General features: G+C 41.4%; 1 protein-coding gene across 5 annotated transcripts in view; it reads left to right on the forward strand.

The window, feature by feature from the left end:
• elmo1 (engulfment and cell motility 1 (ced-12 homolog, C. elegans)) overlaps window positions 1–15055 on the forward strand; it is a 61029-nt gene that overhangs the window by 43371 nt on the left and 2603 nt on the right. For all 5 annotated transcript variants that reach the window (XM_079570674.1, XM_079570673.1, XM_079570675.1 and 2 more), the window contains 4 exons: window positions 7613–7776; window positions 11713–11825; window positions 13436–13543; window positions 13676–13758. In XM_079570674.1, the coding sequence (XP_079426800.1) occupies window positions 7613–7776; window positions 11713–11825; window positions 13436–13543; window positions 13676–13758 (468 nt within the window). The remainder of the gene's footprint in view (window positions 1–7612; window positions 7777–11712; window positions 11826–13435; window positions 13544–13675; window positions 13759–15055) is intronic.

The raw sequence follows: 15055 nt of genomic DNA on the forward strand, positions 1-15055 counted from the left end.
GGTCCGGACTGTCCGTTTGTCCCATCTGAGTGGATAAGAAACAGAGTGAGAATGAGGAGTCAGACCTACATTATGGGAGCTTCATGCCTCATGGGACAGTGGAGCTGATACTGGCTTTATCTGTGGAGATGGGGCACAGAGCAACATTATGCGATGGAGCCTTTACAGAAACAACTCTGAAATAATACTTCATATATCTGCACGTAAGTGATGTTCACCTCATAGTTATAGTTGTTGCCTGTAGTCTTTTGTAGATGATCTCATTGCTTAAGGTATCTTGTGTTTGGGAGCTCTTAGTAGCTCTCTAGCCCTTTCCAACTAGCAAACATTTGGTTTAATATAGTAAAGTATTAAGAGGAAACATGCATAATTGTCTTGTGTTGAAACATCATCTTGGCTGCTACATGGGTCTCACTCATTTAGCATTGATAAAAACACAGACAACGAGATCCATTCTAACACTAACGCACTAAACTGCGCACTACACCATGTTTTGTTTTGAGAAAAGGTGAATCATCTGTCTAAATTTACACGGGGGAGATTTGCCTGACGACGCATGACCTCCATCAAGGTGCTCGTTGGATGAGGCAGGGTTGGAGCTGCATTATTCCTGCGCTCCCTGGCCTGTTGTGAAAGGACCATGTGTTCATATTAAATATGATGAATATTCCTGTGTTAATTAGCAGGACTGCAGCCACATGGGCAGCTGAATTGTTTCCCTGCTGCAAACAAGTCATATTAATGAGTGTTCCCCCGAGCCGACTTCACTGCATTTCTCCAGAGACCGACATTATAACGGAGTGGAGCAATAACAATAAGGCGGCTCACGCCACAGGGTACAGATCATGAAAGATTACTGTCCCACTGTGACCTTTACTTTGGTTTATGTTCTTGTCATCGTCAAGTCAGAGGCTATTTTTGGAGTACACACTGCTACGATGATGAAACATTAGCTGACATAACCTAACCTGCAGAGATTGAGATTGCAGTGTCATACTTCATCAAATTCCTGGTTAGTTTAGTCTATAGTGAGATGGCACGGGGTTCCCAAACTTTTCAGGCCACGACCCCAAAAATTACCATGGTAACAGCGAAAGACCCCCAGGTATAGATAATATATAGAGATTTTTTTTTTTAAATCAGTTTATTTAATTTATTTTTAATACACTATCAATGTTTTATATATATATATATATATACATACACATCTTGAAATCATCTTCAGGACCCCGAGCTCAGGGCTCGTGACTCGCACTTTTGAACCACTGAGTTAGTATATAGTGAACTACTGGAGATTTAAAGTATTATGAATCTTACTGGAGTTGCTGTCAGGATAGGCACAGTTTCTAATCTAATTGCAATTTTTCTTACAAGTATTGATCATCAGTAATGATTATCTGTTAAGTTGCCACCATGAAGAGTTGCAACATACAAGACATAACCTACAATGCCACTGCTAAATAAGACTCAATCAACAGAGTAAAGCATTTTAAACCTCACTGCGTGAATAGATTAACGACATATTATAATACCTTTGTGTTTGAACTTTCAGAACATACAAGTTGCACATGTACCTGCACTTGCATCACATCATTTGAATAGCTCATGGTGGACTAAAGCAAATTAAAGATTAGTTTTGTGTATTACACGTCCATGCATGTAATTTATGGCAGTCTCCATGTCTGTCATAAACAGTAAAGCAGGGGGATGATGGATCTCTTAAATCGTGATTACAAGCTTCAGATTTGCGCATTTGTCTGTGTGAAGGAGGAGGGGAGAGCGCAAAGTCGCGGGGGTCATAAATCTACTCGACACCAGTTATCACTATGAAAGTATGACCTAGAGGAGTCCTAATGAGAAATGTATTTACAAGGAGCACAACAAAAGCACTTCAGAGAGTAGTACATGGGGGGGGTTCAATTCCACTTTGGACAAGGGGCGGAGGCTAGTGTGAGTCGATCAATGTGATTCTGAGTGACATTGAGACACAAACATCAATATTCTTACATTGGATTTGATGAGCTATTGCGGTGTTTGTCTCTAACAGCTCTTATAGGGATGGGCAATACTATACACATGTTGTGCAAGATGTGCAAAATTACACAGTTAAGGTTAAGGCGTACTTAAAGCAGTACTAAGTAACTTGTATTACCCCAGATGGAATACGAAAAGGATTTATTAAGGTAAACAAGTGTTAATGGGATGATTGGGGGGTCTTTCATCCCACCCCGGGGTCTCTGGCCAGAAAACCACACACTTTCCCTGCACCGAGTAGGAGTCACCAATACAAACTATTGGAATCACGAAGAAGACGCTAACAGGCTAATAGGCAAAGCTAACTGCGGGCTAGCACCACTTAAACTGTATTAACAGCCAAGTTTGAGTGATAAAAAATTATCTCCATTGTGTAATTGGATGTACAATATCCCTCTCTCCCTTTTGTCTTTTCTGCCAGTGTAGTATTTACTCTCACGGACAATTAATGAGTAAAAAAACCTAACATGCTACGACACCTGCAGTGGCCCTTATGGCCTCTAGGGACATTAGTTACTTTGTTCTGCTTTAATGTCCTCATAGGGAAAGTTGTCCTCTACATTCGGCCCATAGCCTATTGTGTGTGTTTTACCTTGATGTGGTTACCGGGGCACCCAGAGGACACCCACCCTTACATAGGGATAGCATGCAAACACCACATTTAAGTCTGGTTAATCAAACTCTGATCCCTCTTGCAGTAAGGCAAGGGTGCTAAAAACTGTAGTCTCAGTGACAATAAAAAAAAGAAGACAAGAAGACATCCTTTCTGTGTACTGCTGTGTTCTGTCAGATCTAGATTTAGAATTTCCCTATTGCTTGCCAACACAAAACTGCATGAATTTTGAAAATCTCTTGAGTTGGCAAATGTTGCTAATTTTGGATAATCCCTCTGTTTCGTCACTTTGTTTTTCGAGGGCTCGTGTTTTTGGTCATTTTTTTTAACCCTTTTACCCCGAAGTTAATCTGCCTACAAGACTCTCTGCGAGACTTGAGCCACAGAAGTGATGAGTAATCGCCTTGCTGCAAACACAAAAGTACTGTGTAGAAGTTTATTTTCTTGGCGTCTGTTTTGGCAGTGCCTATTATTATAAATAGCCTGAAATGGCCAGAATAGAACTGAGAAAGATGCCATGCCAGTTGAACAAAACTCATTATAAGCGCTGTGTGAGGAGGTGTACTGCAGCTTGTTGGGAATGGAAATATTTGTGCTATATCGAGTATTTGATCAACAAAGCAGGTTGCCAATAGAGAAAGGACAATGCATCAGAATGAAAAGGAGTCTGAGAGAAGCAGCTGTAGTTCTTCTGATGCATGCGCAGGCCTAGGGGCGACTGATAACAAGCCTCATCCATAAACAAGACCACCTTCACACTGTCTGCAGCAAAGTCCAACTTAAAATTCCCCAATTCTCAACAGCGGATTCAATCAATCTTATCTAAGCGTAGCAAAATTAGGTTTTGTTTGGAAAAAGACTGTTGTTTATAGCTAATTAGCCACAACAAATGTGTGTGGTCCATAAAATATTAAGTTGTCATTGATTCATTAATTCAGAGCGATGTTCGTGATGGTTGTTTTTCTGCATTTCGGAGGGAAAATACTTGGGGCCCGGAGCACACTTTGTGATCTTGCCACTCCAGACTTAGCGCATTTAAGTGGGTGGAGACACACACATTTTCCTCCAACCAGATCGACTCCGCGTCCAGGAGAGTGGTTGTGTGGGGTGAACATGTGCTTTTGTTTTGCTTCGCGTTCACGCCAAGCGCTGGCCGATCCGCGCCACAGCGGACGCTGTAGCTCTTTTTCTCTCGAGACGTGAACATCGTTTAGCTCACGATGGGGTAAATACAGTTTTTAGTTTGACCTGTGAGAGCCTAAGGCTTAAGAAAGAACGCAAGACAGCGCAATGTAAATGAGGAAGTGAATGTCAGCCGGGTTTCCATCAGTGCAGTCACCTCCTCTTGTGACGCCCCTCACAGGTGGCGGAGGCGAATGGCACATACTGTATAGCGCCGCCACTCGGAAAATAATTTGCCAAGAGCCTGCGCCGCCCCGTGCGCCGCCACAAGATCTGGCCCTTAGTTTCATGGCATATTCAGAATGCAAATCCTCAATGTTGTGGTGTGTGTCATTGTTGTTCCTCAATGCTCACAATATGGAATTTATGAATATACTTTTAATATCCAAGACAAATATACCCACCAAAAATGTTTTATTTTTGTTTATTATTATATGTAGTTGCTTTCAGTCCTTCGATTGTTCTAACTGGCAAAAAAATTCAACTACGTACAGAAGATAAAACAGCAGCAGTAAAATATGTTTTGGCTTAGAATTTTCTAGGTTCCTTTTTCAAGGACGTTCAGTATACTGTGAGTCTCTAGATGAGACAGTAAAACTGTATTCCTTTATCCATTTATCAAAAGTTCTCCACCTGGCAGTCATATGATTGATATGGGCTCAAAGTGCAGACTGTCAATTTGTATTTGATGGTATTCACACCCTAATCAGAGGAAGGGTTCAGGAATTATATCTCTTTAGAATTCAACTTTTCAGAGGTTCATAAGTAGTATGACAAAGTACATGAACTGATTTACTTTGTTTAAATCTATGCTCATCCTTTTATTTTACAGCCCAAATCAATTTCAAAACTATTGCTTGAAGAACCTTTGATAAACAGATAAAACAAATATAATTTTCCCATTATTTATTTCTATTCTTCTTGTAAATAAACAATACAATTATTGCCTGTTGCCGTGTGTTTATAATCACATCTTATTCTTTGACAGTTCTGAATATACGCAGGGCTAATTGGGTTGGACATGCATGACGTGTTGAATGTGTTGTTATGAGGAGTCATCCTTTGTCAGTGTCGGGCACAAAGCCCTCTCTCTGTGACGCTGGAGTGAGGAATCGGAGTGGCACTGTGTCATGCCTCTGCAGCCACAGCCAAAGTAATAGCATTAGCCTATGACAGGGATTATGGGCCTCTATTGTCATGCATTTCACTGCTGCACGATGTTCCAACTCAATATTTAACATTGCGTTTAAGGATTATTGCACTTAACTGTAGGGCTGCACGAAATGAGAAAAAATGGTAATGTTCATTAGCAGTTTTAAATATTGGGATAATGATAATGACATGATATGCGTTACTGTTTTAACTTGTGTACTAAGTAACTTGTTTACCTTAATAAGTCCTTTGCGTAGTCCCTCTGGGGGTAATACAAGTGTTGATGGGATGATTGGGGGGTCTTTCATCTCCCCCTGGTATCTCTGGCCAGAAAACCACAATTACAGCTTTGCCTGCGCCGGGTCGGAGCCACCTGTACACACTAATGGAATCACGCAGAAGAAGCTTAAAGGCTAACGGGCAAAGCTAACTGCAGGCCAGTTTGAGTGAAAAAAGTTATCTCCATTGTGTAATTGGGGGACTTAATATTGCTTTGAGGCAGTACTAAGTAACTCATGCCCCTAGAGGCCATAAGTGCCACTGCAGGTGTCGTAGCATGTTACGTTTTTTAACTCATTAATTGTCCGTGAGGGTAAATACTACTCTGACCGAAAAGACAAACGGAGAAAGGGATATTGTACATCCAATTACACAATGGAGATTTTTTTTTTCACTCAAGCTTGGCTGTAAAATCTGTTTAAGTGACGCTAGCCCGCAGGTAGCTTTGCCCGTTAGCATGTTAGCTTGTTCTTCGTGATTCTATTAGTGTGTATTGGTGGCTCCGACCCTGTGCAGGCAAAGCTGCGAATGTGGTTTTCTGGCCAGAGACACCAGGGGGAGATGAAATCATCATCCCTCTAGGGGTAATACAGGTTACTTAGTACTGCTTTAAAAGAAAATGTGTAAATCCGATGGAAGACCTCAGTGATTTTGCAATGTACTGTATTGTGCAGCTCCACCAAGCTGGTTTACACTGCGTTCCAAATTATTATGCAAATGACATTTTTCGAAGATTTTTTAAATTGTCAACTCAAGTGAGAGTCAGCATAATTTTCAAGTCTTTAACTGGTAGAGGATCATTTAAATGTGGTGGAAAAAACCTCCCAGTGATAACAGTATTTTTTTCAAAAATAAATATAGTAAAAACCTCAAAATCCACTGTTCCAAGTTATTATGCAACTCATCGTTTCAATACATTTTAAAGCTTGTGATTAACTGAAAATGGTCATTTGTTGAATTTGTAGCATTAGGAGGTCATATTTACTGAAATCAAAAGCTATTTCAATCAAAAAAATATTAACAGGTCAAGTTATATTTTACCATAGGAGCCCTTGTGTGATAGCAGCTTCAAAATTCTTAAATCCATTAAACCTGTGAGTTTTTGGACAGTTTCTGCTTGGATTTCTTTGCAGGATGTCAGAATAGCCTCCCAGAGCTGCCGTTTGGATGAAAACTGCCTCCCACCCTCATAGAAGTTTTTTTTGTTGAGGCTCCAAAGGTTCTCAACAGGGTTGAGGTCAGGGGAGGAGGGGGTCCACATCATGAGTTTCTCTACTTTTATGCCCATAGCAGCCAATGATGCAGAGGTATTCTTTACAGCATGACATGGTGCGTTGTCATGCATGAAGAGGATCTTGTTAGGGAAAACACGGCTCTTCTTTTTGTAGCATAGAAGACAGTGGTCAGTCAGAAACTCCACATATTTTTCAAAGGTCATTTTCACACCTTCAGGGAGCCTAAAAGGGCCTAAAGGGGCCGACCAGCTTTCTCCCTTATGATTTTGGTCCAAAACATGACTCCGCCACCTCCTTACTGATGTCACAGCCTTGTTGGGACATTGTGGCCATTCACCAACCATCCACTACTCCATTGATCTGACCATCCAGGGTTACACGGCCTCATCAGTGAACAAGACTGTTTGAAAATGAGTCTTCATGTATTTCTGAGCCACTGCAGCCGTTTCTGTTCATCAGCTTCAATTAACCGTTTAGGGGAGGCCCGGATAGAAGGTTTATGCATAACTGCAGCCTCTGGAGGGTCCTACACCTTGATGTTCGGGGGACTCCAGAGGCACCAGCAGCTTCAAATACCTGTATGCTGCTTTGTAGCATCTGTTCTCCTAATCTGATGTGTTTGTCTGGCAGAAACCGTCCATATTGTGCCATTATCTGCACAAACCCGTGTGTGCTCTGAATCATCCACAAATCTCTTATCTGTATGATGATTATGCTTAATCTTTCATGAAATATCGAAGGTTTTCATACCTAGACCAAGGCATTCAACTATTTCACGCTTTTCATCAGCAGAAAGACCCTTTTTCTTTCCCATATTGCTTGAAAATGATTGATCTGCTTAATAAAGTGGAACACCCTTTTTCAGTAGTTTTTCCCTTAACTGGGCTTAACCTGAAAACTAATCATCCCAGGTCTCTGAGATTGATGTCAGTGATTCATAGAGCCCCAAGACACGATACCATCCATGAGTTTCATTATTATTGTTTTTTTTTTTACCTTTTTGACACAAAAATCCAATTTGCATAATAATTTGGAACGCAGTGTAGAGTCTTCACAGTTAAACATTGTTATAACAGTTAAACATTGTTATAACAATGTCTGTGTCTTGGTTTTCCAGGTAATGCAGGTGGTGAGGGAGCAGATCATGCGCGCGCTCACGGTCAAGCCTAATTCCCTGGACCAGTTCAAAAGTCGCCTCCAAAACCTGAGCTACACAGAAATCCTGAAGATCCGACAGTCCGAGAGGATGAACCAGGAAGACTTCCAGTCCCGGCCCATTCTGTGAGTATCGTTCTCAAACAAAACACAGGCATTAGTTTCTGTTTCTTATGCCGCCCTTCCTCATGTGCGACGTCAGTGCGATTATGTTACAACTTTTCATTGGGTCTTTGCTCTTGTCACACGTTTTAAAATCGATTAAGTTAAAATCCTGTAGCGTGTTCCCAGCCTGCCACCTTCAAGTCACTTGAACCAAGGATTTGTCTCCAGTCCTTTGCAGTTGTGTTTACATGTGTCAAAGATTGAAAACATCTCTCCAGCCATGTTTTATTCCGTTTGTGAAATGGCGGTGCTTGTTGTGTGTCGAAATTCAGAACATTCTCTACAGGCAGCTGTGTTTTTTTTTCTTTCCTTTGCAGTCAGGCACAGCATGCGGCAATGCTTTGTTCTTTGTTTCTTGCCAGATATATCACGAATAAGAATAGAGAACTTCTTCTTATCCAATGGGAAGATTTTTCAGGTTATGCTGCCTGCTTTTGGCTTGGTATTCTATAGGCCCATCTTAAAAGAACAGTGTACTTTGTTTTGTTTTTTTATTCAGGAGCCCTTCAGCATAGGGCTGCACAATTTTTTTTTTTCAACGTTTGTTTTTTTCTGATATGTTTGTGATGTGTTGTACAGTCCTGTTCCATAGTTGTATGGGGCATTAGCTGAAATGCTTTAGACCTTTGGAAACATTTTTTTTTTAAACTGACTCTAAAAGATATTTGCTAAACTTCATGTTGTGATCCTTTGTTCCCTCTTCTACCTAATCAAGCACAAAGACACAAATTGCACATAATTTGCATCTGCTCACAGACGCGTGGTTATTAATTCCACCATAATTGACCCTTTCCTTCTCTGCGCGTCATTTGTCATTTGAATGCTGTGATCGGCCTGGAGCGCGCTCTCTGTCACAGAAAATGCGGCTCGCATTGAAACATGTGGAAATGAAGTTGAGAGCGAATGGCTCATTAATGACCTCTGACTCCTAACATTATAGATCCTCATTGGCTGAGCCGGGCTGCAGAGTCTGTAATTGAGGACATTGTTTAGTCCAGGCGCTGTATAATGAAGGAGCAGCGCTGTTGGAAACTGATGCAGGGAGAGGCATTGTTGCTTTGGACAGTGATCAATGTTGAGTTAAAGGCTTACGGAATTGAAGAAAACAGTTTACACAATCTTTTTGTTATTTCATACGATAATATTTATATCACTTTTTAAAGGAAAATTAGAACCAACTCTGACAAGAATTAATAAGTTGGAATTTTCCTCTGATCAATTTAACAGTACGGTCAGGACCAAGTAAAGTAAAAAATGATGAGTGAGTTAAAATGGATGTTTGTTTTACTGATTTTGTAGTCACAACAAATGTACAAAATAGTGTGCTGCCATATTTTGATAAATACGCTCCAAGCCTTCATCAAAAGACAATAGCATAGCACTACTTCTAATTCTGCTCAGTAATTTGCAGTACTTTGCTTTTTATATTGTTGTAGTGCTAGTACAAGGACGATCATCCCAAAGGCCATGGCACAAAACTATCACTATCAGTCTTCTCCGTGATTAGCCACGCCTTCCCCTCCAGCCGTTAAGGATGTCAGAACCAATGTCCAGGCACAGATCAATGTAATGACCGTTACCACACTGATGAGGCGGCTCCTCGGACACAGACGATCAGACAAATGACAGAGAACAGAACCAAGGACTCTAAAGACTCCAAAATCTTCAAGCTAGCAAGGCCGTGTCTGTGTTTTTTTTTGGGGGGGAGTATCTTTCTCTCAAATTCTCAATCCAAAGTCTAAATAGAAGCCGACAGATTGCTGTTATAATGATGGGAAATAAAATATGTGTTGCGGCGCAGGCAGGAGCAGATCATATCCATTATTAATGCTGACTAGTGCGGTGCGCCCGGTAGTGAGAGCATCACTGACATGTACGTGCATTAATAAATAACAGCACAGCACACTCTCCGCTCACCAGCCTTTTGGGGAAGCTAGATCTGTGTATTCACATGTGGATGAGCGCTAGATCTGCCTAATCCTGGCTATTAATTATCTAAAGCGCCAGACTGTTGTGCAGTTCTACTACTGTTGCGTTGTTTTTTTTCAAACCTTGATGTAAAATTTATAATCCTGAGTCTTTATTAATTAACAATGGCCAGAAAATCCTTGAGTTATTACATGAACTCTACAAGTTTTACAGATATTGGCAAAAGTCTGAGCAGAGGAGTCCAAAGCACTTGTGTCAATAAAAAGCACGGGATTCATCTTGATCTCAAAGCCAAACTGCAGATCATTACAGGTTATATTTTCCTTAAAGGCACACTGCGTAACATTTTGGACTATACTGTTGCCATCAGTACAGAACATTTTTCTAATGACCAGCTCGACACAGAAAATGCTATTTCTGCAGTGGGTAATCAAAGAATGGATTTCCTGTTTAAATCTCAAATTCTGCTGACTTTAGTCACATCTCCATGGAAACGAGCCGGAGACGTACCCACTCCCGGTGAAGTTATGTCATGTCTTAGGAGAGCTGAGGCCGCTCACAGCAAAATTACATATTTATTTGAGATATTTTTCAATGCTGAAAATATCTGTCATAAAATAAAAGCTTGTATTTCAATTTTATTTTTGAGGTAAAATTCTACGCGGTGTGGCTTCAAGTACGTCATGAGAGCACCTGAAAAAGAACCAGTAAACTGCCAGCAACATCAATGATCAGCACAGCAAGACGCTTTTTTCATTGGGTTATCAAAATAGTTGGCAAGTTACAATGAGGTGCAAGTTAAAGTGCATATGACACTTTAGCAAAATCTTAATTATGATTGTGTTAACTATGTTTTGGCAAAAAATGTATCTAAAGATGGTACCCAGCTTTCTTCAGTTTTCCATTTTTGTGATGTTTATAGTTTCACCTGTCGTGGTGAAGAGGGAGCTGAGTCGGAGGGCAAAGCTCTCGATTTACCGATCGATCTACGTTCCCACCCTCACCTATGGTCATGAGATTTGGGTCATGACCGAAAGGACAAGATCGCGAATACAAGCGGCCGAAATGAGTTTCCTTCGCAGGGTGGCTGGGCGCACCCTCCGAGATCGGGTGAGGAGCTCAGCTACCCGGGAGGAGCTCGGAGTAGAGTCGCTGCTCCTCCACGTCGAAAGGAGCCAGCTGAGGTGGCTCGGGCATCTGTTTCGGATGCCTCCTGGTCGCCTCCCGCGGGAGGTGTTCCAGGCATGTCCTAGTGGGACAAGGCCTCGTGGAAGACCCAGGACACGGTGGTGGGACTATGTCTCCGAGCTGGCCTGGTGTCGCCTCGGGGTCCCCCCAGAACAGCTGGAGGAAGTGTGTGTGGATCGGGAAGTTTGGGCATCTCTGCTGAGACTGCTGCCCCCGCGACCCGGCCCCGGATAAAGCGGAAGAAAATGGATGGATGGATAGTTTCACCTCCTTATTGGACAGTGACAGGAGTGACATAGATAGAGGCAAGCAATTTCAAACTGTTGCCGTGCCAACCATGTTAAGTCAATGGGAAATTACCGAGTCAAATTGCTATGGAACTTTACCTTTATCTATGTCACTTCCTGTCAGCAGCTTCAAAATTCAAATAAAAATAACTTTTCTGCCCAACATGTCTTGATTAAAATTGCTGCTTCACTGAAATAAACTGATAGTTATGCAACTGATGAACTTGCAACTGATGTTATCCATCTAAATAAGTCATATTTTTAAAAGCATTAAAACCTGTCATATGCACTTTAAAGATTTTTTTTCCGCCAAACACACAATTAAATAAATGCTTGTAATTGTTTCCATGTTTTGCACTGTGGCTTTAATATAAATACTGAAGCTACTGAATAGGTCTTGAATGTTGTGTCGTTTTGAAGTGTCTTGGTCGTGCTCTCTGATGCTGCTCAGTTGATCCTGATGAAGCCTGTGTGTTGTGCGCTGTTGCCGCAGGGAGCTGAGGGAGAAGATCCAGCCGGAGATCATGGAGCTGATCAAACAGCAGAGACTGAACCGTCTGTGTGAAGGCACCTGCTTCAGGAAGATCAGCAGCCGCAGGAGGCAAGGTCAGTCTACCGCAGGGCTTTTTTTTTGTTTTTTTTAATACAGTTTTTGCCCTTCAATGAAAGAGCGTCGTTCGTCAGAGTCACCTCCTTTACACTATGTATCTGTGCTAAGCTGAAGCTCCCTTTTGTAAGACATACCTTTTAGAAAACAGTTGATCCTTTTCTGTTGTGCTGTCGAGTAAAATATATGTCAAATGTCAGTTCAGGCATCTTTTATCCTTATATTCCACGTGCACTTTGCATCTCGCCTGGGTAACAGTCTGCTTTAGTCTCTGAGAGCATGAAATTCACTGTACCAGGGGTTCTCAAACTTTAAATCAAAAGTGGTGAAAGAATATTTATTATAATATCTTTGTTCAATGATTTTGATACAAGCCAATCTCGACGGGACCTCAAGAGCTAATTGTTAGTAGCTGTGATTAAAAGGTAGCCCCATTTCAGCAGACTGTGCGTCTCTTTTTTTTACGCTGCCCCTACAGGCCAAAGCTGCAACATCACCTTTCCCATCCACGCTATCCTGCACACATTTTCTATCGCCATTTTCTTTTTCTTAGTCCAAAAGACTAGAATAACATGACAATAGGGTGGAAATTGTATGGGAGCTTGGGATAATGGGGAAAAAACTGTTATATGGATGTAATGACTATAATTACCATGTTATTATGCTTTTAGCTATTGCAGTGCTATAAAAGTCTATCACTTCTTCTATTCAAACAATTATATGCCAATACACACATTTATTTTTGCCTTACCTCAGTGTTACCTCGACTTTCTTCCCTGTCCTCCGTAACCATTTCAAAATCATCCATCCGGTGAGGACTCAAGTGTGTACATCAAATATTCATTTAGCTGGCTCCACTGCAGATGACGCCTCTCTACCTCTCAAAGTAGCAGGCTGTTTTCAAGAGGGACTTCAGCCATAAAAGCTTTGAGTTATAGGGGTTTAAGGCTTTAAGGCAAGTTTCACCTGAACATGCAGGATATTGAAGATAACTTCACTTGTCGCTTTGGGTAGAGTCATTGTTGTCGTCAACATTTTATAGTCTATACTGTGGTCTTCAGCCACTGGGATCTGGCCATTGGCAGCAGAGATCGTTTTGCCGGCCACACCTCTCTCTGTTTGCTCTTGCCAGTTTAGCACTCTGCCCACTTTCAGAGAAAAGCCGTAAAGAAGCACAGAACTAGACGCGAAGCAATGGCCGCAGCAAAGAGCCAACAGCGAACAAGGCCCACTTTGTGATAACTGTGATAATGCCAGCTCATTAGCAGCTGCCAGATCTCTAAATCCACATTTGCATTGTTACTAATAAAATATCCATATTTGTTGGGTATAGTATTCCTAGTGCCATTGCATGCCATGTCAAGCTAATGTTGAAAATGTCGAAGAGCAAGTGTCTGTTTTGTTGCCTCTAAAGATCCCTCCATAATAAGCGGCATCAAGGCCCATCTGTGGATCTTCCTCCCGGCAGATTTTTTTCGCTGCTCTAATTTCCCCTCCTGATGGTGACTCATGCTGTCCCATATGATCCTCCTGCCAGTGCCTGACTCACTCCGTTAACTTCTCACAATCTGCTCAATCTGCCTCTTTGTTGTCCCGCGTTATCTTTCAGACAAGTTTTGGTACTGTCGCTTGTCTCCCAATCACAAAGTCCTGCACTACGGAGATCTGGAGGAGAGCCCCCAGGGAGAGGTGCCCCACGACTCTCTGCAGGACAAGTGTGAGTGGTTACCTTTTCATCTTATTTGCTGTACAGTAGTGGGCAAATTGTCATGGAATGTTTACTGCAAGGATTTAATTTGGTCATACCTTTTCTTAAAAGTAACATGACATTATTGTGTCCTTTGTGCAGTGCCAGTTGCAGATATAAAAGCCGTGATCACGGGCAAAGACTGTCCGCATATGAAAGAGAAGGGAGCCCTTAAGCAGAACAAGGTGAGTGAATAGCACTGTGTCATTATTCTTGAAGCCCAATCCATGTCCAGCATGTGCTAAAGCACTGTTAGGAAGAGCTGAAATGATTTTGGTCATAATTTTGTAATTTTGTGATTGTTTATCTGTGTTAAAACTCAAGGACATGCTTAATATGTGCCCTGTGGACTGAATCATCATCCTCTTAACCCCCACGTGAACTGACTTTGGCATTACTGAAATCTAAAAGCTTCTTGAAAATGGCGATAAAAACAAGGATGAAAATCCAACAAAAGAGCATCAAAAACATGACAAAAAAGTGATGAAAACACAACAAAAAAGTGGGAAAACAAATTTGAAAACACGGCAAAAAATCACCCAAAAAGCGACGGAAAAAAAACCAACTAAAATGCAACAAAAAAGTGACAATAAAAGCGACAAAAACATGCCGGAAAAGCAGCAATAACACAATAAAAAAAGCTACAAAAATATTACAAAAACAGGGTAAAGCTAACCTGGAGAAAATTAGCTTGGTTAAGGCGGGGGGTAAGAGGTTAAAAAAAATGCATTGCATCTAATTGCAGTGGAAATACTGTTCTTTTCTGATTTTTTTGCTGCCCTATGTCAAGGTGAAAATGTTCTTATAATTCAAAGATACATACACTTTCATTTATTTTCCTCTCTAAACAATATTCCCATCCAGAGTTGGACAAAAGCTAAAATAACAGTGATTAGAACACGTTTGGCCTCAGCTTCACTTCACTTTGAAGAAACACCGTGACCTCTAAGGTGCAGTGAGGATGAAAGAGCCATCAGACCATTGTACAGCACTCTCCCCTCCACACCCTGTCACTCTGCCCCATAGACGCTGATATATGGGCTCCAGGATAAACAGCCTTGAAGACAAAAAAGCATCCTCCTTCCCGCTCTGTCTCTTTTATTGCGTTGTCGATAAGCACGGGTCTTGGAAAATTACCCAATGGGAAGGAGGGGGCTGTCTGGTGTTTCTGTCACAGCTGTGTCAATGAGAACATCTGCACATTTCATTACTCTGTGCTACAAGACGAGCCAAAGTCACCTCAGTGGCTCATAACTCGTCTTCAGCATTAGGCCGTCAGAGAAAACAGAGATGGGTGTATATGGGCTAGTACTGTTGTGGTTTGTACATTTTACTTTATTTTGGTCCTGTTTTAATTTACTATTTATTGCAATAGTCAATGCAGTTATTCAATATTGTATTTGTTTTTTCTATTGTGCAACCCTATTTGATTGGTGTATGCCCATCCTGCCACTATAACTTGATAAGAAGCACTTGCAGTTC

This window comes from Gobius niger (assembly GCF_951799975.1).
Source record: "Gobius niger genome assembly, chromosome: 14".
In the NCBI taxonomy this organism is placed as follows: Eukaryota; Metazoa; Chordata; class Actinopteri; order Gobiiformes; family Gobiidae; genus Gobius; species Gobius niger.